The 26,811-nt window shown below is 37.7% G+C and overlaps 1 protein-coding gene across 4 annotated transcripts in view; it reads left to right on the top strand.

Moving 5' to 3' along the window:
- galnt18a (UDP-N-acetyl-alpha-D-galactosamine:polypeptide N-acetylgalactosaminyltransferase 18a) overlaps nt 1–25,567 on the top strand; it is a 52,721-nt gene extending 27,154 nt beyond the window's left edge. Inside the window, exons 6-11 of one of the 4 annotated variants that reach the window (XM_049724112.2) lie at nt 41–155; nt 2,784–2,969; nt 4,701–4,838; nt 6,200–6,295; nt 12,746–12,910; nt 25,001–25,567. In XM_049724112.2, coding sequence (XP_049580069.1) covers nt 41–155; nt 2,784–2,969; nt 4,701–4,838; nt 6,200–6,295; nt 12,746–12,910; nt 25,001–25,075 — 775 coding nt within the window. In that variant the 3' untranslated portion in view covers nt 25,076–25,567. Of the gene's footprint in view, nt 1–40; nt 156–2,783; nt 2,970–4,700; nt 4,839–6,199; nt 6,296–12,745; nt 12,911–13,740; nt 14,181–19,559; nt 21,943–25,000 lie in introns of those variants that run through there. The other 3 variants (XM_049724111.2, XM_049724110.2, XM_049724113.2) reach the window with 3 other exon arrangements.
- Nucleotides 25,568–26,811: the final 1,244 nt, after the last annotated feature.

The following is a 26,811-nucleotide window of genomic DNA, read 5'->3' as shown; positions in this document are numbered from 1 at the left end:
ATTTTGCATGCAGTCTGAGTTTGCCCTTCTCTCTTTTTAGGAGTCCCGCTCTTATCGGATGCTTTGTGGTTGACAGGAAGTACTTTGAGGAAATTGGCCTACTCGATGAGGGGATGGAAGTTTACGGAGGGGAGAATGTAGAGCTTGGCATCAGGGTGAGTTTGTGCGCATAAACCTGCAGCCAAACACGGTCAGCCACCGCATAATAATTTGCTTTTAGTAACCATTGCACATTCTTCACATCCGGAAAAGAAACTTTAGTTCAGAAGCATATGCGGTCGTCAGCATGCTGAAAGAAAACAATTTCAGCATGCAGATTAAAGAGGATAATTAATTTCCCAGACTTGTTGCACATCTGTATCATAACCACAACAACCATGTTAACTCAAGTGTCTTATTAAAGGAGCTTTATCATGCTATTTTAAGCGTTATAGTTAATTATAGGATTATATATGATTATATCTTATCGTTGGAACAATGGTGATCTAATTTCTCATGAAATATGAGTTATTTTGGTTATCTTTCTAATCCGTAATTAAGACGCCTGGTTCACCTAAATTCCACCTTCGCCTTGACTGAAAATGCGTAGCTGGTGTTTTCAACTTCTATAACTATTTAAAGAGGCCCTAAGGCCATAATACTCCATTTTTTCATTAACATTAGCTCGCTCTATGAATTTTTTTTGATCAGGAAATGAAAACAGTTTCCATTAATTTTTGAGGAATATTTAGATAGCTAATGCCTTCAGAAACGCTGACTTTTAATGAAGAGTATGGCCACAACCTGTCCCCTTCCTTTCATTTTTTTGATTGGAGTCACTTGAGGGACATATCACAGTTTTTTTTATTGGATATCATTATACAGACATGGCTTATAATGACAGGGATCAACCAGCCTAAAAATGTACAGCCGATGTGGTTGGTTTATGTCTTGAAAAGAGGGCGAAGAATGCAGGCAGGTCACAGGAAATTATTGCACACACGAACACTGCACAAAGAAACAAGGTTTTCTTGTTTTTTAGTATAGAAGAAGCCAAGATTGGCAAACAAGTGCTACCTCCGGCAACAAGCAGTTAGTTTCAAGAACAATATGGAATCAATGTTTTTTTTTCTCCCAAGAACAAATGTGAATCAACCTTGAAATTATTGATTCGACATTATGTTGCACTTTTTTAAATATTATTATTATCCATCCATCCATTATTTCAAATACCAAAATTAATACTGCAACAACCTTACAAATAAGAAAGAATATTGAAATTTTTAAAGCCACTCATAAACTGCTCTGCTGGGACTCACCTCCACAAGAAACATTACTTCATGGAAAAGAAAATTCCCAAGATATGGCAAGCTGCTTTTAAACCCTTTTATTCAAACTGTGACAGATGATGATCTATTTCCTGCCATCTTCATCACACCAGGGGGGGGGGGGAGAATGCAGGCAGGTTGCAGCAATTTATGCATCAGGAAAGACTCTTTACAGATTTATGGTATAAACAATGAACAGGAAAAAAATGGGTCTACCACTGGACACTTGGTAATCTCTGTCCCGACAGTGTGACCTGATTTAAGGGGCCCTATTTTGGTAGACAGTTACAATGGTGGCAAATTCATTTTTGTCCAGGGTCAAGTGTAGTTTATTTTGTGTGAGATACCACTCCCCCGATGTAGAGTAGCCTGCGCTCTGCATAAAAAAGGATGCATTTTAGTTTTTGTGGCGGAGCAAGTCAAGTTTAGCGTTTTTTGTGATTTTGGCTGACCATGATATGCCTGGATAAACATTGTAGCCTATCATATAGCACGCCCACGGCGCAAGAAGCAATTTAGTACCCAAAAGTAGACTAAATTGTCGACTTTCTAACAGTAGGTCTATTTCTTAGCGCAGGTGTTCTAGCACGATTTTGATGTATAATCGAGGCGCAGGCAGACAGATTAGGCACACGGAGGAAATGTATGATGTAACGTGATCGAATTTCGAACAGAAATATGACACCAGCGTGGGACAGTGCCTCTCAATCCATTGAATTTCAATTCATTGAATGAATTGTAATCATTATTATCTGAATAATGTTGGGGAATTGTCCCACATGGCCGCAATGGTAGATGGTGGTGTCAATCCACAGTGGGCCAACCTAACATCTGTGAGATCTTGTAATATTTTTGACTTTTCGCACAGCGATCTACAGACAGCGTGCTACGCTTCTCTCTGCGCTGAATTTAAAGGGAATAAGGGGAGCCGCTTCAATTAGATGGCAAAAAGGTCGGCTGCATTTCCTCCCACGCCAGCGCTAACCCCCCCCCCCCCCCCCTTATACCTGCCAAAAAATCCCACTGCAATACACTGCAATTTGGTGGGCACCAATAATTGCATTTCACTCAAAACCAGATTGAGCATCAAGGCCTGCAGTATTGTGATCTGAGACTATAATTTCTTATTTTTATGAGTGTCTGCGTCTTTTACCTTTGCTTTTTGTTTTCGAGGTTGATTTTACCAATTGTGAGGACGCATATTTTTATCCTGGGTTGTAAATACACATATCCGCAAAAAGACGGCGCCTTGTATTTTATTTCTCTGTGGCAAGCCAAGTATTTTATTTTTCTGTGGCAAGCCAAGTATTTTTGTCGAAAAAAGGATGGCTTTTTTTTTATTGAATACTCTCTCTCTCTCTCTCTCTCTCTCTCTCTCTCTCTCTCTCTCTCTCTCTCTCTCTCCCTCTCTCTCTCTCTCTCTCTCTCTCTCTCTCTCTCTCTCTCTCTCTCTCTCTCTCTCATTGTCACTCTTAGGTATGGCAGTGTGGTGGAAGCGTAGAAGTTCTTCCTTGCTCCAGGATTGCACACATCGAGAGAGCCCACAAGCCCTACACAGAAAATCTGACAGCCCTCGTGCGTCGCAATGCTTTAAGAGTTGCTGAGGTCTGGATGGACAACTATAAGAGTCATGTTTACATGGCCTGGAATGTTCCATTTCAGGTACAATATTGGAAAGCAGTTCACCTGAGACGTTGAAGTTTATTTGACATGTAATATTCGGTTCTGTTTGATAGAGGATGAGTCCTCTTTCCGGCATCAGTGAAAAAAGCTTGAAGTCAACTAATCATGGGCTTTTTGCCATTTTGTTTTACAATTGGACAATTTTACTGAAGACCTTTGACTCGTGTATGCTGCGAGGGTTGCCAACTCTTTTTTTTGTGACGACTGCAGATGGAAACAGGCGTTTGTACCCTTGTGGGCATGAACTTGCTTCCTGGGTCTCACTCATTGACTTTAGATTCCGTGCAGAAGAGGCGGACGGTCTACATGCTGGAGGAGTCTTTGGTGAAGATTGACACGTGCGAATTACATTTATAATGAACTGCAAGAAGAGCTCCACTTGTAAATGTAAAGTTGGCCAGGGTGACTCAGGGTGATTGCAGATCACCGGTGTGAAGTGGGCACTTGGAAACTGCCTTTCACCCGGAATGTTTGTGTCTATGTGACACCCCTAATAGTTGTGCTGCAGCCGGGGGAGTGATTTTAAAAATGTTTTCAGGTGATTATAGTAATTATGCCTTGACATCCACCACGCGTGGCATCTGTCTGCCTGCACCTAGATTCAATTCAATTAACCGAAATTGCTGTATACCACCTACGCCCCACCCACGACCTTTACTGCCCAGCATGGTCTACCAAATTCCCCAACTCACTAAAGGAGGCTTGTATCTGCAAAATGATCAAGATGCGCCAGTTTTTACGCCCAATTGCACATGCGCTGTCTATTAAAATAGAGCCACTCATGTTTGACTGCTTCTTTCACACTAAAAGCCGAATTTATGTTCGGGCAAGTGTGTGTGTTTGGGAATTTGGCAGACAGGAGCGAGGCGCCTTCTGCATGCCTGACAATTTGGTGATAGAAAGTAGACCGCGATCTAAGTGAAAAAAGGCACATGTTCCTTTTTGTGCTGGTGACAGTCTAGTTTCGTATCTGAATTTCGTAGCCCGTGCTTGGCCTCCACAGGAATTATGCTTCTGGTGACACTGGTGACCAAAGGTACACAACATTTTAGACAACCTAAAAGCAGGTCTAAGGTGAGGATGAAGATTTCGTTGGATTTAATGATTTGGCGTGACACGGATGGTTTGATAAACTTGTTGGCATGTTATTTATGCTATATTTATTTGAATAATTCTAAATATGATACGTCAGGCACGCACTTAGTTCCTTGTTTGTGTTTATATAATGTTAGCATACCGTACCCTTCAGCCTGTTGCTTATTCTATTTTTATTTTAAATTGAATGATCAGCTTCTCTACCAACAGGCTTAGGTTTTCAAAGGAAAACCTTGACAAAAATTCAATTCAATTGAATTCAAAAGCATAAAAGCACAGCTCGATTCAATTCAAAAGTACAGCACAAAAGGTCTGGCCATGACATGTGAACTACGGGCAGTCCAATTCATTGTGCATATCATATTTCCAATAAAAGAAATCACAAAAATGTTTTCAATCACAATTGTTGCAGCTTTCAACTTGCCACATCAGTGGTCCCCGCGGTGACATGCTGGCAGTTTTTACCTTGAATGACACTCGTGATTTTTTTATCCGGGCTAGAGACGAACAGTGAATGTGTGGACTGGGGCACTGGCAACTGTTTTATTGGATTTTTATTGTTGTAAAAGGGAAGCACTGTGTAATTTGAGGTGTTCTGTTTGCTTATTTCAATAGAATTCCGGAATAAATATTGGGGACATTTCGGAGAGACAGGCTCTGCGATCCAAACTCAAGTGCCAACCATTCAGCTGGTTCCTTGCCAATATCTACCCTGAGCTCCGATCCTACGGTAACACAGTTGCATATGGAGTGGTAAGATTAATTTGATGTCTGCAATTCATCAGGAATATTTTGTTTCATTCAAATGCACAATGAAGCATCAACAGAGCTGCCAGTCTATAGAAATACACTTCCAGAACAGAAGTTTTAATTCCATTATGTCCGAAACTTTACTGTGGGACAATTAAATACTATATGCGTATGAAAACAAATTGTCTTGTCATCATCAAATTCTTCTTGATGGGGAAAGGGAGCAATAATGTAAAGTTTGCTCAATGCAGGAGCTCCGGAGGTACACTTGAGCTAAATTGCCCATCGGTGTTGAATGATTATTTGTAATGGCCAGTTCAGAGTGCGCCTCTTGATTTAAGTCAGCTAGGATGGGCTCCAGCTCAACCATAAACATTATAATTGGACAAATAGAGACAGATACAAATACAAATATCAATAAAAGAAAATGGTAGTTCCAGAGAAAAAAGCTTTTGTGAACCCCTTGTAAAACACTTCATCTTTCTCTACCCATCAGTAAGTGTCTATTTATTGCGCAATCAATGTGATGTCTTAATATTTTATTTAGGGCAATTGATCACTCCAAATGGTCTGTAGGTGTGATTGTGAGAATGATTGGGTTGCCTATGTGTGTCCTGCAATGTTTTATTTTGTTTTTTAGTCTTTGAGGGACTCCAAGACTCAGGGGTTTAAAGATCGTGGTCATATTGTATGATCTTGTCCAATAAGCTCAACAAAGAACACCACACAAAGATTTTGCTGCTCCACTACCAGTCTAGAGTCCAGTTCTCTCTCGTATGATCACATTTGATCTCACAACTTCAAAGATGAACAGGCGCTTCAGCGTATGCACTGATGCTTGTCAAGTGGTTTCAAAGAAGACCAGAGACGGGAGCATTGTAAGATGGTGATGTCAGCGAGAAAGGACTTGCTTTGGAAAATACGCCAAAGCCAGCAGACACAGCTTCTTTCCCCAGGCTGTCGCTCTGATGAACTCACACCACTCATAAAGTTTCAGAGACATCACTGGGCAATAATATCCTGTTCTTGCCACTTAAATGTTGTTAGTTACCTAAATGTTGTTAGTCACTTAAATGTACAGAGGCTGAGATCAACCGGACTCAAATTCCTTGTTCGGCATGCTCAAACTTGGCCAATAAAGCTGATTCTGAAGTGAGGCGAGGTGAGGCTACTTTCTGCCACGACTCTCTCGCCCAAGTAGTTGAAAATTTAGCAAATTTAGCATTTATTCATTGGAAGAATGATCAATTCTTATCTTTTTTTCATTCAGATATTTGTTCTAACTATCTACTTGTTTAATCATTCCAAGAGACATTTTTTTTAATCACATCTTTGTCTTTTTTCTCTCTCTTTGAATTTCACAGTTGAAGAATAGTCTCAGAAATGACCTGTGTTTGGACCAAGGACCCGACACTGACAACATACCCATCATGTATATCTGTCATGGTATGACAGCACAGGTTAGTGAGCCGTCATTTAACTTTGGTTCCCTTCATTCTGCCGTTCACTTCATTCAGTGGCCTTGGCAGTGGCAGAGCTTTGAAAGGACAAACTTATCTTATATCTTCATGGTGAAGCAATGCCAGAGTGCCCACTGTAATGATTGTTCCATACTTGGCCAATTGTGTATAAATCTGGGGATCAACATCCAAAAATTACTATATACACAAACTTCTTTTACAAAATTTTACAGAAAGTAGCTTTAAATAATAAAGTAGCTTTAAATGATATTTAGTGACAGACATTTTATTTTAAATATGGTCAACTCTATATTTAATGTCTATAATATGTTTAATCATAACAACAAAATGTTTGACACACCCAAAGGGCTCGCAGAAAAAAATTCCTGTTCAAGGTTGGCAAAAATAAAACACTAAACAGCAAACCAATATTAAGTACAAGAATTCATTTTGTCCTGTGTTTTTTAACAAAAATAATATAATTCACTTGAAATTTTAAATATTCAATATTTATTTATTTTAATTTAAGCGCAGATTAGGGTCTGCCATCAGGTGATGGTAGTAGTATTACATCTTAAAGCTACAGTCATATCCTGCATAGTCACAGTTTTGAAACCTGCAAATTTGCAGATTTAGTTTTTCTTTTTTTGTTTTCAATATTTTTTCATATGTTGATTTTTTTCCTATTTTTCCAAGATCCCCCACCCCCACCCCCACCCCTGGTTCAAAGCAAAAACTATATTGAATGTTTATTGTTGTGCGTAACTCAAATTGTTAAGGTTGACACAGACAAATACGTATTATCTTTCTATCATTTTCTGGCATCTTTAAACCTTTTTTAGAGAGAGATGAAAGAATTTGGGAATATAATCAATATATCCACCAACTTTGCTCTTAATAGATGTCATCACTTAGGCTGCTTGTGTCATCAAAATGCAATTTCAAGCATCATTGCCTTCATCTTTTTAAAGTGATTTACAGAAAAGCAACATCCACATCAAACAGCTACTTCTCTTGGGGAGGAAAAAAAAGCAGCAAATTGCCACAATGCGATTTAAATTACACTTTTTATTGTAAAAGGTTGAAATCATGCCTCACCTTCGGTGTTATGTGTACACACAAGAACTCTGGAGCTGTAATAGTGTAATCAAGGCTTGAACCAATGTGTGTGTGTGTGCGTGTGTGTATAGTAGGCTAACTTCTTTGCTTTAAGCACAGTGGCCCATAACTTAAAAAAATAGAACATTGAGAAGCCCACACTAAATCAACTTGCAAAGTCAATTTCAAATTTCCTTTCATTTCTTCTCTGTCTCATTGATAGCATGCAGCAACTTCTCTGTCAAACAGATTTTCCTGCCTTTTTGCCCACAAATGTTTCATCACAAAACAATTTGGACTCATTAGCAAGATTTGTTTCCTCTGGCTGACTAGGTTTATTGGAGATAAAATAAGCACACAGCATAGATTCTATGGTCTCCGCTATAAGCTGCCAAGAAGAAGAATCATGCAAGCAAACCCATCCAATGTTTGCCGCGAGGATTATTTATTACTATTTTGCAACACTAACGTGTGCAAGAATAACTGACACAGATTCTACTGTTGACCCCAATGCAATGTGAGATTATACTTAAAGTAAGATATGTGGAGCTAAAAAAAGTAATACAAATTTATAATCAGGACAAAACGGCAGCAATTTACCTGCTAAATACCCTTTGAAATAATTTCACATCCGGCTTTTTAAAACATTTTCAGCAATGTATGATGCAGATGAAGAGCTACATTGTTTTTCTGCAATCACTCTTTAGGGCGAATTTTGTTTTTTTTTTCCTAGAAATACGTAGCCCTACCCCAGAAATTTTTTGTATTACATTATCAGACCTTAAACTGCATTGAGCGTGTGGTATTCTGCATACCAGGGTAAATTGTGTGTGGGTGCGTTGGTGGTACTATTTTGGATGGCATCGCAAAATATCATTTTTTGCGTTTACATAATTGGTGATTTTAAGAGCGTTAGGAATCCCTAAGGCTCGTAATGTGCAGCCAACATTGTAATGGATGTTGGTGATACTGGGACAGCACTACTTTTCTTATGGTAACATATAAAACCTTTACCAGATATTAAAAAAAATTACCACCATCTCTTTGGTCATTTCTTTATCCTTGAACATTATATCTTCTTTTTTTCATGCCCTGATTGACTTTTTTTCAACGAGCTTGTGTCCTTGTAACGACTTGTTGTTGATATAAACCAATCAGCCGTCAGTTGGAGGGGGGGGGGGGCATCCTGACAGCGCCGTCGACACACAACAAGCAGTGAAGGGGAAGGGGCCTCGTCCGTCACGAGCAGGTCGAGAAATTAATGAATTTCAAACGCCACATAAGACAGCCGGAGCCAGAATTGGCCACCATGCCCAATACTTACTTACATAACCTTCATTTGAAAATAAGTTTTTTACAGTCTCATCCAAGACAATTGGATGTGGTTAATTTCATATTAAAGGAGAGCGTCTTGGAAAACTGAGCTAGTGTGAGAGTTTGAAGCAAAGTAATACATTTACCAAATGAAAGTCTTTAAGCCAATTCAATCTTGCATTGCAGTAGAAAATGCCATTTCAATGATTATGATCTTGAATAAAAGAAATTCTGCAGTTCACATAGTCCCACACGCCATAGCGCTGGCTCCCTCCCATACTTTTGTCATCCACTCATCCCGAGTAACCTCTTCATTATGTGGAATCAATTTTCCAGCTGGTGTGTATGTGCTTGTTTTGTCTCCTCACGGCTTGGCAGATGGCTGGGGATATGCCACATCAGTCGTTCTACTGGCATCGCCTATTGTCATAAAAAGCTAACCTGGAGCCCCCTCACTATAGTCATTTTCAAATCTAGGTCTCAAACAAGTGTGTGTCTCTAAATTGTTCGTAGATTATAATCATTATCATGAAGTGAAAGAAGAATCAACAGAAAGTATGTTTGTTTCTAAACATCAGCAAAAATACAGTACAGCCATCCCTCGTTTTTTGCGTTCCAGAAAAGCCAAAATCTGCAAAGTAGAAACAATATATGTATTATTTAGAAATGTCCAACACGTGGCGTTTCTTGTTGGCCGCTAGAAGGCATGGATATATTGCAAGTCAATTAGAAGAGTGGTTTTTCCTTGCCAAGCAATGCAATGTGTCCATCTTCGGAATTACCATACTACTCTAACTTGGAGGACATCATGCATAGCAAAACCAAAGTGAATCACAGTTGCACATGAATCTTCTGCTGCATTGTGGTCCCATACACAAGGCTTTGTAAACCCTCCCCAATACTTTTACGCTACGTAAACCTTTCCCGTTCCCTTAATAACCATTCCCACACTGTTCTGCGCATGTATTGTACCTTTACAGTAAATAAAAGAAAAAACATGTGATATTGTCACGTGTTTCGACTCCTTCTGCAGCGGTTGGTGCTTCTACCCTCGCGCTTGAACTCAGTCACATCCGCAGTGACGCACATTTCTCAGAAGTATGCCTCGTGTATTTAAACGCCGTTCTTCCATCACTTATAAACCCACGAAATAGCGCATTCTCAAAAGATGACGTGGTGAGGAATCGCTGTATACAAAACAAAATTAAAGAAAAAGCAAGCCCATAGCCTTCCTGCATTCTGTTATGAACAGGACCAATCCACTAAGCCACCTTTCTTATTCATGGCTGCTGCCAGCAGGAATGTTTTACCTTGGCCTCTGTCATTTTTTTTCCTTTTGCAGTCTGTGTGGATAAAGAGTGGATGGCTGGAATCACAATGCACCGAACAAACGTGATACGGTTGTAATGATCCATAAAGGTCTTTTCTGTACTCACTTATCAAGAAAATGTCATAAATGATCGAACCATCCATCTAGACTTGTGCGTTATGGACAAACATTTACATCCTGATAAAGTTAATTATATCCTGCTAAGGATATATAACCTGATATAGTATTTTTCCTTAAAATTGTATGAAGTAACCAGCAATATTCTATTATATGATTTCTAATTATTCGTAAATGTAGGATAGAATACACAATACAATAAAAGTTGAATAAAATGTGAAATAAAATGAATATCCAGGACCAGATAAATGCAGAATTTTCCCAGAATACATACTTTCAAATTCTGATTGTATACAAGCCGATCCAGCTTCTTGATATTTAGGGCACGTGTCATGTAGTACACAAATGTAGTACTCGGACACCTGTGCACTACTCTGAGAGTATTACCGATCTCATTAATTTCTGATCACAGCCAGCATCGTGTCCCCACTTGGAGCACCTACTGCACGTAATGGCACTCCGCACACTTGGAAAATACTTTCAAACTTCAAACCCTTCATTTTTATCAGTGTACTGTATTTATGTACTTGATTTATTTGTAGGCCTGGCACGACACCTATTTTGTCCGGATGTTATATTTACCTATAAACTTTCACGACAAACTATATTTTTTGTTGTGTTTTTTAAAATATTTTTTTTATGAATCACGCTAATATCGGGATGATGTTTGAGGAAAAATAATTGTCTGTGTGCCCTGTGATTGGCTGGTGACCAGTTTGGGGTGTACCCCGCCAACCACCTAAAGATAGCTGGGATATGTCACAGCAACGAAATAACCCAACGCAACCTGTCTTGAAGGCTTTCCTTTTCCTTTACCAGTAAAAACATACATATGTCTGCTTAACACGTCCCTGTTCCTCCTGCAGGTGCTTTTAAGGCAGTCTGACAGGAGGCATTACAAAACCATTTGCAGGCACTTAAGCAGATGTCCATTGAAACATGCAGTGCTTATTGCACTTATTTGTCAATATGGTCAAAGAAACAAATCACATCCTCAACACATTCAAAGGCATGCACTCAGCTGTCCGTAATGCTTTGTCGGTGTTTTAAAAGCCTGTTGTGTGGCTTCTTTCCGCCATGCATGTGACTCCTTCTCGGCATGTCCTTTTCCTGCAAGAAGCTTATCAGCCCCTTCAAAAACATGTACACTCTCTCCTCTGGAAACAATCAAAGGGTCAGTGTACTTATTCCACTGAACAAGCCTGCACCTTCACTGGTTCTTGTGTTTCTGTTTGATCTCGTTTTTTGTGAGCATTGGATGTCAACATTGATCCTTCTTATTACCCTCATGTCAGGTTCCAGAGGATTTTTCGGTCTTCTGTCAGGCTCAGGCAAATTTATGTCTGGCTTTAAGATTACCTGCACTGTATTTGATTTGCATCACTAGACCTTTAGAAGGCTTCAAAACTAGGCCAACCACTGAATTCATTAGTGCATCCCTGTGTTATTTTTTCAGGTATGCAAATGTTTGCAGCCAGTATGTACATTTATTTCCCTGACCTCTCTTATCTCTTATTCATGCCCTGGTTCTGGAAAAAAAAAAGGATTGTTTTCCTCGTGTTTCCTGCATCATTAGACCAATTAACTGTAAACGTGTTTTTGTAAGAATTTGGAAATGCTACCAACTGTAACCCTAACCCTAACCCCATCTGGCCCACGGGCCTTGAGTTTGACACGTGTGCTATAAACATACAATAGGTAATAATTAATTTAGGTATAATTGTAAAACACAATAAACATATTGTACTTGACAGATAGCCAGTTGGATTACACTTTTTATCCAGATACATATTTTTTGTTGTGAAGGATCATGTGATACAATACGACACTTAAGATCGACTGTTACATTTGCGCGTTTACAACATCGTTCGCCTGTGATTCAAATTTTGAATCACTGCAAAGCTAGTTGCCGGAACCGCTCATGAAAAATAGATGCACTGTGTGACAGTTCAGTGTGTGCGTGGGCCTTCGGGTAAGATTTGGGACACACTCTCGGCTGATCACCATAAAAAAAAAAGACTGACAGATACAGACATCAACCTTTCCTGCTCAAATTCATGCCAAAGGTCAATCTTAAGTATTCGCTGAATAAAATACGCTATTGTACCAGTGCCCTAAGTCAGTGACTCTGTTCCAAATTAGTATGCATAAATGCACAATTTATGTTAAATAAATGTCAGTTTAAAGTCTTTACACATTGTTTCTTCTGTCTATTTAGATCACTGATACACTGTAAATCCCGGAAAGGCCTGTTTATTACATTACCAAATTAGTTGGATTAAAATAAAGCCTTTATATACATGATTACACAAGTCATACTTTTTATGCCAAATGGGGGGAAAGGAATATCTGCCTGCGGATGAAAAGGCAAAAGAATGAAAACACTGGAAATTTCAAGAAAAACGGTTAAAAAAAAAAAAAGGTAATATTGAACTAAAATATAGAAGTTAATTGTTGATGAGGAAAATGCTTTGCCACTGTAATTACTCATTTGAAATATGTGAGGCAGTAATGTAACCCCTTATTCTGTTTTTTTTTTGTTTTTTTTTGGAGAGTCTTGTGTGATAAAATATTTTTCTGTTTCCATGTAGAATGTGTATTACACTAGTTCCCAGCAACTTCACCTTGGAGTGCTGAGTCCAACCATTGATGATGATGACAACAAGTGTCTGGTGGATGTTAACAGCAAACCCAGATTGCTGGAATGCACCTATGCAGCCGTCAAGCACATGAAGCTTACCTGGACTTTCACTCCGGTAAAGAAGTTTCATTTCAGTATCACATTTTTAACCAGAAAAATCAGCCAAAGCAATTCACTTTGATTAAATTAAACTCAAGATTTAATATTGATTTAATTTTGAGATTTTTAGACTGGAAATGAAGGAATTCATTTCAAACTATAGTAAAAGAAAACGTTCTTATTCCTGCATTGAACATTGTCGTCTATCATTTTTAACACCGTGATTCCTTCACTAACAAGTTACTAAATATAACAAATATAACCAAACAAAGACAACAAAACAAAAAAAGAAAAAACAACAATCATATTTTATTTCTAGTACTAATAGATGAATGCACATGTAGTTCCTCTATAATGCAACAGGACTCCAGTTGAACTTCATCAAGTACATTTTTCATCAGGGAAAACGATGAGAGTTTTATTATTCTGTGTTTGCATCAAAATATTACCATCATATAATTTTGCCAGCTATATAGATCATGTTTATATGTGCATCAAAAAATAGTTAAAACAACCAGGTGAGATTGTAAACATGTAAAGGAAGATTATATCTTGTGCTTGTGTAGTGAGTCGTTTCACATCAAGACTGGGTTGCCCGGTTCTGGGAATAAGATTTTTGACACTCAAAACAATCAATGATTAGAGGTTAGGTCTACTTTACTGATATGTCTGAATAAGATCATAAGATATGGCAAGATGACCTTATGCCACGGCCAAGCCATTGACCTCCGGGTATAGACTGGATGATGTCCATGACTATGGTGCAGAGAGCTGGAAAGACAGCCGAGAGAGCCTTCAAACTGGGGAGGTAGGCTTTAGCAACTCATGCTTGGCATTCTCCGACAGGTGGATGCGAGCAGCTACAAAATACTAAAACGCAATACACCCCGAGGGGTGGATGAGATGTAAGAGGAGTTGTATCAGGAAGAAACAGACAGAGCACCAAACCGATTCACTCCCAATGTATCAGGGCCAAGTTAAGCATCAGAACATCAATGGCCTCCAACAGCGCTTAGAGGATTTTTTATTTGTAAATGCAACAATCAAACAATCTCTGTCCTAAAAAATTTCAGGCCTGTAAACATGTGAAGAAATTGACAATAAAGCAGACTTTGACTTTTGACTTTTATTTATTTAGTGCATTTTATCAGAAAGGCAAGAAAAGATAAAAAAAAATAATTATGCACCAAAACAGTGATAGATGAATAAGATAAATGAATACATGAATGCAATAAGTAAAAAGTAGTGCATATAAAGTGTTACGTTAGTTTTATGACTATTTGTCAGTTTCAGCAGATTTTGTAAGTCAGTAAATTCTTTTGCACTGACTGCATACTTGTAATCTGTGACACTTTACTATTTTAGCCGCCATAATGTTTCTGTTAGGTGTTAAAATTGGGTTTGTTCTTTTCTTAAATATATTCAAATGAACAGTGATGTTCTACAGTGGCACAGAAAATTGTATTGCTATGTTTTACATTCATAACAAATAGATTCTGGAACGTATACAACACAAACTAGGATTTTGGTGATGCCATAAAACACGAGTCTTTCTGTCTTCTCGACTCCCACACGCCAGCCGCAGTAATGCGTTCAAAAACACTCTGTACAGCACAACACAACGGTGCATACACACACATTGTGACCCAGTTCCTTACAATATGTCCATTTATCTCTTAAGAGGCCCAATCCAACTCTCCATCTCTGCCATTTTGTTCCTACATTAGCTGGATTGGCTGGTGTTTGCAGAAGTTGAGGATAAAGAGGATGAATGCTCTTGTTCTTTTAACACATTACCGAAAGCACGGACGTGGAGAGCGGGTGGGTGTTAACTTGACGACATAAAGCAACTGTAGCCTGCATCAGCGTTGGACTACATGCGGGTGAAGCTAAACATTTAACCAAACTATTTGTAGGAGGTGGTGGAAAGGACCGTCTTGACGTCCATTGAGGGTGAACAGAGGATGGTAGAGCCATGGAAGCTCATCCACTGTGTTCAGGGGCCCTGAAAATGGGGTAGTGGAAGTTCTGCGTGTCTTGGCCAGGGATAGGAAACGTTGGTCCTCAAGAGGCACGTTCCTGGCTGTTTTAAAAAGTATCCCTTGTTAGATTTTGTCCCAGTTCTTTATGTATGCCAGCGACGAGTTGACATCAATGACGTAGGATCCCGTCGATGAGTATTCTCGTCAACTTATTTTTAATTTATTAATGGGTAGATAAGACTCCCACTCAACTTAAAAGTCTATAGAGCAGTGTTGTGGTTAACTCCGACTGCTTAATAGCAGAGTTGCACTTGCTGGCTCAAAGTGTGAGCTCAGCCCAAATGGGAGAACAATGGAGAATGTAGTTGTGATGTTATGGAGGAAGAAGTCTGAGAGTGAGAGAAAATGGCGAAATAAAATGGCGGGAGCAAAACGATGGTGGAGCGAATTCAGAGGAGATGCCTGTAAGTACGCAACAAAGATGAAAGTCCGCTTTAACAGTACACAACAGAAGCAGGCGTCAACTTCAAAAGCCACATAAGTGGCAATTGTTTGTGCCACCGTTCGGATGAATCGCCGTCATCTGACGAGTTTTCTGATGCAGGATAAAGTGGTGCACAAATACGTCCCTTGTAAATAGCAAAACACGCATGTGAGCACACGTGCACAAACATCTCTGTAAATAGCCCAAAATTTGTAAATAGGTTGTCAAATGTGAAAATGTTGCTGTTTGCACACATGATCAAATACGTATAAATAAATGTTTTCGCCATCAAAAACACATTTTTATTATTTTTGTTCATGTTTTATAGAAGGGAAGGGTTGTTGAGATGTTTGGATGTCACCAAACCAAAAAATATAACTAAATAATAATTTAAAAACGGTATATGGTTGAATCACTGTACTGTATATGCTGCCTTAGTGTTGATTTTCCTGCTATATATTTTTTGAAATTGTCAAATACATGGTCATTAATCCTATCACCCATTCCAGGCGTTACCTGGTTTCAAATGATAAAAGTCTGACAAAAACAGACATTCCAATCATAGTCAGAAGTTGCACTTTGCTTTCACGTCTTATTTTTTTTATTTCATAGTGCACAGTTTATGCCTTTTGCAATGACTTGATTAAACATGCAGCTGACGGTTTGCCAGCCAATCAGCGGTCTTTTTTGGGGGAATGGCTTTCTGGCTGACTATCAGAATGACCCTCTGATTAACCGGTGCACTGGCCTTAATAGCAGAGAATCAATGGTGCATTCCATCAGTGCACCTTGCAGAATGACAGTGTTGCCTCACTGAATTGAGAGTAAAGGTTTAGACAAATACCAAGTGTGAGTGTTTGCTCATATAAAGTAAGCATTTTTACCTAAAGTTTAGATTTAGAGGGGACTATCTTTTGTCTGAAGAGGCAAAATGGCTTTGTTTTTGAGTAAATAAGTCATTATCCCTGCAATGTTTTGTCGACTAGAACATTTGTGGTTGACTGCCTGACAAAATAAGTGGGCTGAATGAGCAAATAAAACAATAGTTTTTCCAGCTCAACAAGATGAAGCTGTCTGTTCAGGCAATGACTGCTCCCAAAATACTACAAAATTTAATTACTGTCATTTGCTTAGCTTGTGAAATTGTAATAAATGCAAATTTGCGGGTGGCTATGGTTTGTAAATTATGTGATTGCAAACAAATGACCTCACTTTTTCTAACAAGACATGGCTGCTGCCTTGACTAATATGAAATGCTTGCATCTATGTAAAATCAATGCTCTGCAAGAACGGGCACACTGGTTTAACATTCAATTCGCATTAAATATTTTATTTCCAAGATGATAAGTAAATATTCTTTGTCATTAAGCTAGTCACTAAAATATTGTGTGTGCTACAACTTGTTTTGTTGGGTTGATAAATTTGAACATCATTTATTTTGTATTTTTATTCATTTTTTCTACTCATTAAGGCAAAATATTTATTTTTACGATATGCGTGCGTGCATGAGTGAGTGTGTCCGTGCTCGTCGGCCAAATGCCAATAACCATCACCATTAACATCTTTATTTGTTTGGCCTCATTTCAATGGTGCTCTTAACTGATAAAACATCCCTTGTGCAACACAAAAGTAACTCAAAGGTCAGTGGCTATTGTAGTCCGTGGAAAATAAGGCTCAGTCAACCAGGACATCGATTCTCTATGCTTTCGCTGTGTGTGGATTGTGAACACTAAAGTCTGTCAGGCTATCCCACCTAGACAGCCTTTCAATATGTGGGCAAATGTCTCCCTGCAAGGGACATGAGAATCAATAGCTTTTGCAGAGCTGGACTGTTGGACTGATTAAGGGGCATCTTATAAAGCAGGGATTTCCAAGGTCAGGCCCAAAACTCTTTTTTATGGTGCTTATTTTAAATGTAACATGTGATACAGCCCACATTGAGCTTTTTGCATGTTTGAATTGTGTGTCTTAAAACACCTGGGAACATTTTTGAATTGTGTGGAGGGGATTATATGATGATATATAAAATATGTGTTCTTTACTCAGTGTTGATTAAAAATGGAGCGATGTTAATGAAGTACGCATTTGTTCTTTACTCAGTGTTGATTAAAAATGGAGCGATGTTAATTTTAGAACTACAATATTTATTAAAACAATGACCAAGTCTTGATTCGTGTTATTCTGATGAACAAAGTTACAGCTGCAAATTGTCTAAATCCTCTGCATTGTTTTTCTCGCTTCGGAATATGCTGCTCGGTGCTTGAGTGGTTCTATTCTCGTTTAATCCAGAGCCCATACCAAAATTATAGACCTATGGAAGACCAGATAAAATGTGTATGAATTCAATATCGTTGTGCAACAGCATTGTGGCCGTATAGCCTGTAGTCTATTTTTGTGTTTGTATTTTTCATTTGAGTATAATTGTTTTGCATCATTCTGAATGCTGCTTTTAATGACATGAGTCCAAAGAATGTCAGCTCTCTTAATGATGCAACGCAGTTTGACACCACTGCAAACTACAGTCACAATAATAAACATTGTGTTATAAATTAAGAACACAAAACATCAAAAGTCATTACACTTTTTAAAGGCTGAATTTTTCATGCAGCTTTGGTATTATAAAGCAGTAGATTGTGCAGATGCTCATATTTTCATGGCTCATTTGTGTTAATGAGCCTTTATTTAACCACATTGATTGATTGGAATGTTAAATAAAAGAAGTTGAAGTGGCCCTGCATCCTTCACTTTTTCTGGAAAAAGTTTGAACACCCCTGTAATGTACAAAACATTTTGGTTTTATAAGCAAGGCTGTCTTCCTGAAGATCACAGCAAGCTTGATGGTAATAGCTTGAGTCTGCTCTCCTGGGACCTTGTAAACTCATTAAAATATGTTACTGTTCCTGCAATATTACTAAGGAACTTAGACTCAAGGCTCTGTCATATCGCAAACAAACAAACTTGTCGTCATGGTTTCACACACACGATGGAGATGTAAGTACTCCTATTAAATTATAGAGAAGCAATCTTATTCAAAGTGGCATTGGTTTGAACAAGCTTAGGACGCAGACATTTTTGCATTCATGCTATGACTCAGTCCACGTTTAGATTTATTGGAAGCATCAGAGCGGCAACATTAGTAGTGCATGTTAGACAGCAAAAATATGAAAGCAATATTTCTTGCATGGTAACAAAACATTCTTGCAAAGAGGGGGATAAAATTTACATTTTTTTTTTAAAGAAATACACAATATAGAATTGTGGGGTTTTTTTTTGTCTGATGTGAAAACAACACCAGCAATGCAATTACAATAATTATTTCTCAAATGATAAAAACAGAAATTTTCTTCGTGGAAAGAAAAGTGTTTTTTCTGTCAGTAAGTGGTAGGTAGCTATAATAATCGGATGTTAATGTGTTTTTAAAAAATCCGGTGAATGATGTGCTCACTGAAAGGCTGTAACCTGTGGTGTGTTTTTTTTTTTTTTTTATTTTTATCAGAAAATGTGATTTTTGTTGTTTGTCATATTATGAAAGAAAAACATTTTCTTGTTCAGAAAAAAAGTATCTTTTGGAAATACACTTTAAATCATTGAAAATCCATTTCCAAAATTCATTATGAAGCTTCGTAATGCTATAGCCGTGACCTTGAGGGGGTGAGACAGAGTGAGAGACCGCAGCTTCATCACTCACAAAGTTGATGATCGATTTCTTCATCTTTAAAAAAATCACTACTTCGGATGACATTTCCACTTTGAAAAGCACCAGCTCCATTGTATTAAGACATTCCTTAACACAATTTTAAAGAATAAAGTTTTTTTCCTCCAGGTAGCTTGGAATAAAGGCAAATCGCAAACTCATACGCTTACGGTATGTTCTTTCCATGCATACTAAATATGTCTAGGTAAGCTTTGATTCTACACGACTTTCTTTCTAAAGCGGTTTGGACATGGACCCCAATTCCTTTCGCCATATTTTAAATGGACGATATTGTAGAAATCACAGCGCAAAAAGACAAGAGGCAGTTTCTACTTTTGACTACGCAACGGCGTATCATTCTCTTTCCCTTTCCTTTTTCCTCACTCCCGATAATCCTTTTTGACAATTAATCATCAACATTATGGGTGATTACTGATTTATTCCTTGTAAGGAAAGCTAAACCTTCAAACCTTTGCTCTTTTTCTGTGAATGTCTGTCTCTCTAGGACGGTTCCATCCAGAACACAGAGTCTCAACATTGTCTGGAGATGGTGGAAAGCAGTCAGTCCCAGTTTAGTTTCCAGCTTGCCATTCAGGACTGCAGCGGACAAAAGTGGACCATCACTAACATACTGACTGTCCTACCCCAGTGAAGACATTTTGTGACATCTTCATTGTAATGGAGAAAGACAGACTTGTTATCAGCTGCTACAAAACAAAAAGCTGCAAAGAACAAAAATTTGATTTGTATGGGCAAGAAAATGATTCAATCTGAAACTTACCGTCAGTTCCTTTCTAATCATTTTATACCTGCAATGTCTCGTGAGAGGAGACACTCACAGATGGATCATGCTGGCTGAACTTCCCTTTCTGTAGAATGAAGGAGAAACACAATTTCATATTCCAGGGAACAGACCCATGAAATCCCCGGCTGATTATTTCAGAAACTCCGCTCGAAATAAAATTTTGGATATCAGACGGCAGTTGCGCCCCGACTATCACGTAACTAAACCAAATTCAGTTTGGATGATTCCAATATACTTGTGGGCTTAGGTCCACCTATTCTCGACAACATTATGGGTGATATCCAATTGAGTTAACTGCTATTTTGCGCATGATGTTCACAAACTTGCAACCATGAAATGGATGAATGCCATTATAACATTACAGTACATTTCTTTTTGTTGCATTAACTACAAACTGCTCTGGCCAAATGTTTTTAATTTTAAAGTACAAATGAAGCAATTACTCATTATTACCAGATCAGTTATTATTAGTTCTTGGTTGATTTATTGATCATCGAATTATATACTGTATATCAGTGCAGAGGACAAATATGTATATTCGATTTTCTCATGGTTAAAGCGGATCTCAAAATGTAATGGCAAAAAGGGAGTACAGATTTAAGTGGGCCTACTATCTTTCACTTTCTTTAGTGTGGAATAAATTCAGTCAGGATGGGCAGCTACACAGACAGCATTGTTTTGACTTTCTACAGCTTGACTAAGAATTACAATCAGAATTATCTTCACTGACCAAGTAGTACTGCTGTTAAAAACACACAAATGATCTCCAGTTATTGGAATTACTTTAGTACTTTTAAAAAGAAAAATATATAAAGCAACATAAAATGGGCAAAAATGCAGTCGTACTTTTTTGAGAATCGGGTTATGCAACTGAATGCACTATTCTAAAATTAAGAAAATCAATATTACTGGCATGACAGAGATGTTTGCCAATGGAAATACCAGTCGATTTTTTAAAGAAATTAATGACAATCAATTGGAATCCCAGCTGGAAAAAAAAAACGTGAATGCACAGCAAGCAGTCCCGATTCGAGGTGCCCTTCTCAGTGATAAATTGACTTTACTTGGGGAGAGAGCACTTGTACCTTCAAGATACTTATGTGCTTTTATGCTGTCACCTCACTCACACAATGATTTATGGTTAAGTGAAACAAACAAATCATTCATACACTGATGGTGCAGCACCACAGCAACTGTAGGGAACAACAAAGAGCACTACAAAAAGCCTCCATACGACGAATACATGCCACCCACGCACACAGTTTGACTGCATTTTGCAATGGACTTTTGCTGGAAATGAAAATAGGACCCATAGTGTTAGTAGAAAAGTACAAAAATATACTGCTCTGCTTCTGGGCTCCTTCATTAAGGTCAAAAACCACACCACCTCAGGGCTTGAACCTGCGCCTCCTTTCCCCTCCCTAAGCTAGAGAGCAATTTTGTCCCTGACTTTCTGCATCTCAGCAGTTAGAGGGGAACATTGAAGGACCATTTTAGCCTTAGGAAAAATTTGAAACTAGTTATAACCCTCACACTGCCGAAATCATAAGATAACCATTGGTAATGGAAATGTGAAAATAATAAAACAGTCATTTTTAATTTTAAAGTCAATTTCATGGGCGTACTGTAATGCGAATGTGGAGAGTTACAAGATGCACTCACACTTTTAAATATTCGCAAGAGTTACACATGTAAAAATACGTTAAAATGAAAATAAATAAATAAGCCAGTGAAAATGACTACCAAATGCTTGAGTGATGACCAAGGCATTGAATAGTATCAATCACGGAGCAGATAAACTCAAACTTGTGTTTCATTTTTGTATGCGGGCGGCAGTTCAATTATAGTATTTATTTATTTATTCATTCATTTATTTATCCGTCTGTCTGTCTGTTTGTTTATTCGCTTATGTATTTATTGATTTACTTGCTTACTTATTTAAAAGCATGTCCAGTGGATTTTCTTTTCTTTGCACAATAGATTGTTTTTCAATGATATTTTTAATCACCATTATTATGTGTTTGTCATCGTGCATGTGCATTATATGGTGTAATTATAAAATAAACAAACATGTGATCCACAAGTATTTATTACATATTTTGTGTACTACCTAACTTGTTCATAGGTAGACACAAATATATTATTTTTAAATCATCTATATTTTTGGCTTTTGTGGATTTGACAAAATGACTGCAGGTAACTAATAAATCTCCGAAGGCATTATCAAACATAACATCAGTTTGAAACTGACTCTTAAATATTATATTCTTCTTCAGTCCAGTCGGGCGCAGGTACTGATTCAAATCTGTTTAACATAGACAAACAAATGAAAAATATTTGTAATTTAATTTCAGCTGTGCACTTCTAAGCTACTGTGTAGCATCCGTTATCAAACGTGTTAAATCTCCTTGTGACTCCGGTTTTACAACCTGAAATTTTTGTAGTTTTGGGGGAGGCTGTTGTGATATAAAAATGTTCACGCTATTTTATTAGTGTATGAAAATTATAATATTTATGAGAAGTGAAAATAAAGCTAGACTGTACCAAAAACTCAATGCGTCCACTATTTTAAATTTGCTGGAGGGATGGTGTCTTGTATTACTCTTGCTTAATTTATTTTGACTTGCATGGTCAATAATAAGGTGGGCCATTTTCCTTGAGTGTTTGCATCTTGGTTAAACGTGATGAGAAAACACAGTAACAGCAATTTGAGCAGTTTCAACAATTTGGGTGTCTCCAAAACACTTTTTCATGCATGCAGGGAGATTGTGTTTACTGCCTTCATTCCTTTGAAATATCACATTCTAACTTTATTCAGGACATACTTAGGATAGGATATTTAAGCCATGGTACACCCGAGACTGGTTGCCAGTCAATCCCAGGTCCCATGGAAAAAACATTCACATTCACCGCAATGAACAAATGAGGAGAAAGTAATCTGAAAATGTTCACAGTGCACAAAACACCATCAATTAATGGCATCAACTGTGACTGGAACATATTATCTCATGAGATTTCAGTTTTGATATTTCTTTGTGTTTTATTCGTCCATTTCTAAAACAAGTGTGCATTTATAAGACATTTAGTGCAAAGATACAAACTGGAGTAGATTCTGCTGTGTAGGATAGTTAAAGAAGAAAATGTAGGTCTTCACAATCTTGCAGCCTCTGAGAATGCTCTAATTATTCCCAACTAGAAAACAGTGTGCTGTCTCATTAGTCCGCTGAGATTGTAGCTGGACGCATTTTTTTTTTTTTTTTTTCCCAGCAGCACTCATCACCCATTTCCCTCTGTCATTAACATCTCTCTTGTCACCCCAACACCCCACATGCATGAGTGCATGTCTTTTTACTAAAGAGGAATCCATCCTTGCAAGGATATTAGGTTCTCCATCCAAATATCGCAGCAGCTATTTTAACATATGATCTATTGGAATTCAATCCCAAGCTTATACAATAACAGCAGTTTTCTGGCGAGTTGTCATAATGGCCTCGTTAAAACACTTAAGCGGCCTACTTGACTTAAGCTGTTGGAGCCACCTCTACCGCTTGGCTAAGTTGCTATGCAACAAAAAATAAATAAAAAATCCACCAGAGGTCCTTGTGTTTTAAATAGCATGTTTCGCAACACCCACCCCGCAACCAGGTACTTACTCAAAAACACAAAACTAGTCTTTATGGTAACATTTGGAAAAGTACAAATAGGTTTATGATGCAGTATATGACCTTACGAAACATATTTACATAATGAACTAATTAGTTACACTAACTTAAATCTTTGTTTTAATATGTCCACAAGAATCCCTTTAGAAGTGCCTTAGAAACCTCTTTAAAATCACACCAAAAGTGTTAATTATAACTTTAATTATCAACATATTTGGCTTTGTGAGAAATTTACAAGCTGTTTCTATATAAGTAATTGATGATTTTTATTTAGTATGATTAATAAGCCTTTTGTAAAAGCTGTTTACATTTAAATATCAGTACAGAAAAAAAATCCCCAAAGTATTGTGGTTTGTCCAGGCACTCCTTGGCAAGGTTTAGTCAATCCTTTTTATATGATTGGTCTTTGGATGTTTGAAGTGGTGTTTTTTCAAACATTCGTACCAAACGTGGGAGACTTCAGTCATTAATGTTCTCTTCCCTCCACGTCAAGGGAAATTCTTGACAATTCCATGCTTGTCTAACTTCTTATTCTCGTTATGTTCTGGTGAAAAAAGCGATACCAAGGTCTTTAGAGATCGTTTTGTACTTTTTTAGATAGATATTGTGTTTGTGTGTGTTTGTGCACTTCTGATGGCCTCAGACAGCTCCTTTGTTTTCACTAGTGTGGCAAAGAAAAGGGGACAACAGGTGACTAACCTTGGGGCGTTTCCATTTATGGCCACAGTTAGAGCAAAGCTGCAAACAAAGTGATCTGAAAAGTACAAACTGCTTTTTAAATTTAATTTCAACCTTTTAGTGGAGGTCAATATTTTTAAAATTAGGTTCTGTCGCCAAAGGTTAAAAGCAATGCAAAAATGTTTTCCATTGCTTTTTTTCTTGATATTTTTTTTAAAGAGTTACAAATCAGTGACCCTTATAACATCAACATTTTTATAAACCTATTCAATTCACGGAGTTGTATTCATGCCCAGCAATTACAAACACGTTCAAACAATAAAAACAACAGCTAATGGATGGAGGGTAAATGGATGGAGGGCATCGTCATTAACACTGTTGCCTGATGGTCCAGGGGGGACTAATTGAGGAAGCGATTCGCTAGATCTGTGCCTGTCCATCATCACACAGGCCAACCTGCAATATATCAGCTTTTCACTCTCGTTGGTGGGAAAACATATCAATTGAAGGAAGAAAATGTGTTTTGGAAATAAGTGAAAGAAGCAACAAAATGATGAGAACATGCAAGATTATGATAGAAGAAATCATGGGTGAATGGTGGACAGACGAAACAGCGGGAGAAGATAGTCCTGAGGGTTTTGATAATAAGATTAAGCAACAAATGATTCATCAGCAATTTTTCAGCATGGAAATGTATGATCTTCTTTCATGAACAAGCTTAATCTGTTTTTAATTAGATAAAACCTAAAGTCAGCAAGAAATAGACTTAAAGTGGAATGACATTGAAATTTCATCTGACAGGGAATTGAACTGACTGGCAAACTCCACACAGGGACAGCCGGAGGTGGAATCGAACCCACACCCTCTGAACTGTGAGGCGGACGTGCTAACCAGAGCCTGGATTTCGGTAATAAGGGCTGATAGTGATAAGAATTAGCATACTTTAGCAAGACATACATGTACAAGTATGATGCAATGGTGCACTATGACAAATTTTTGTGTCCGACTGGCTGAGTGAAATGCCAATACATGTTTTAAATTTCCATTGAAAATCTTTTTAACAGGGTTAATTGCTTGAACTGTGCCTTTAAATGTTAAACAAGGCAATAAGTAGTCCACAATTTATTTGTCAGTCTAGGAAAATGTTGGATCAGTGCAATATTATATAATCATAATAATTTTAAAGTCTGATTTGATGCCTCCCTATTCAAGTGGATGGAACAGTATCGCAGTAAAAGGTATAACATATAACCTGTATGTTAATATGAAATTGTACAGTCCATCATAAAATGTATGTACAGTGTTTCACTTTATCAACATTTGTTGTAAGTGTCTTGTTTATTTGTTTATTTATTCATTCATTCGTTTGTTCGTTCTTTTATTTATTTATTTATTTATTTATTTATTTATTTATTTATTTATTTATTTATTTATTTATTTGTTTATGTATGTATTTATGTATGTATGCATGTATGTATTTATGTATTTATTTATTTATTCATTCAAATGTGTCAAAATTCTACCAACAACACCCCATAATGAAAACATGAAACAAGTTTTGGGTGTACTATCTCTTTGTTACATTGTATGGTGTTTTGTGGAGAATTCTAAGGGGGAAATTAAATCTATGAAATGGACTGTAAGATAAAATGTGGAAAAAGTGACACGCTGTGCACTTCAAACTTTCCATATGCAAGAAGTCGAAGGAAGAAGACGTACCCGTTTAATGTTTTCTCTGGGCAGGCTCACTGTCCACACTTTGAAAATGACATTTACTTTAAGACTTTGTTCATTTCTACTGCATATGGAATTATAATTACATTATAATAGATCATACAATAGTAGAATTCTAATGAATGCTGTAACACTTCATTACATCATGCTTTTATGAAGCGTATGTACTCGGTGACAGAGTTGTTAGTGCTACAATATAAAAATTCCAATATAGTTTAACTAGGCGACAGTGATTAGCTGTCACTGTTGAAGTGGTACAATTTGCAGTAATAATAACCTTCTGGAAATTTTATATCTATTACTCCCAATGCTGCCCAAGCATTTCTGCCTCAAGGATGCAGGTTCTGGAGTTAAATTTCATCTTTGGCCTTGCAGTGTGGAGTCTGCATCTCCTCTCGCTTGCTTGGGATTTCGTATTTTGTGACAGTAGCGCAAAAGTAATGTAAAATGCATCACAGTCCAAGGACGGACCAGAGCTAGTCACTTCACAATGCCGGTAACTCGTAATGCAGTATGTCATGGATTACAAGTAACTAGATCAACACTGCTACTTAATGTCACAAATTCACATTTCGGTTCACTCTGACATTTGCTTTGAGGGAAATGTGAAATAAAAAAAATTGAGCATTGCAGTCACTAGGCTGTGAAAGTTTAAATCACATCTTCTTGACCCATGAAGACATCTTCCCAATACAAACTAGGTCAACAAAGCAGGGGGAAAAAAAACACAGCCTGAAGTAGTCAGAAAAGTCATGCTGGTGAACAGCTCCTAAGGGCCAGCTGTCAGTCGGCAAATATCTTGTGTCCACATGAATGACTGTGAAAAGGTCACAGAGGTGTCGGACTGATGAAAGCTTTGTCAAATATCACTGCTGTGG

This window comes from Syngnathus scovelli, chromosome 6 (genome assembly GCF_024217435.2).
Source record: "Syngnathus scovelli strain Florida chromosome 6, RoL_Ssco_1.2, whole genome shotgun sequence".
Taxonomy (NCBI): domain Eukaryota; kingdom Metazoa; phylum Chordata; class Actinopteri; order Syngnathiformes; family Syngnathidae; genus Syngnathus; species Syngnathus scovelli.
The sequence above is the reverse complement of the archived record's forward strand: the minus strand, read 5'-3'. Positions and strand labels throughout refer to the sequence as shown.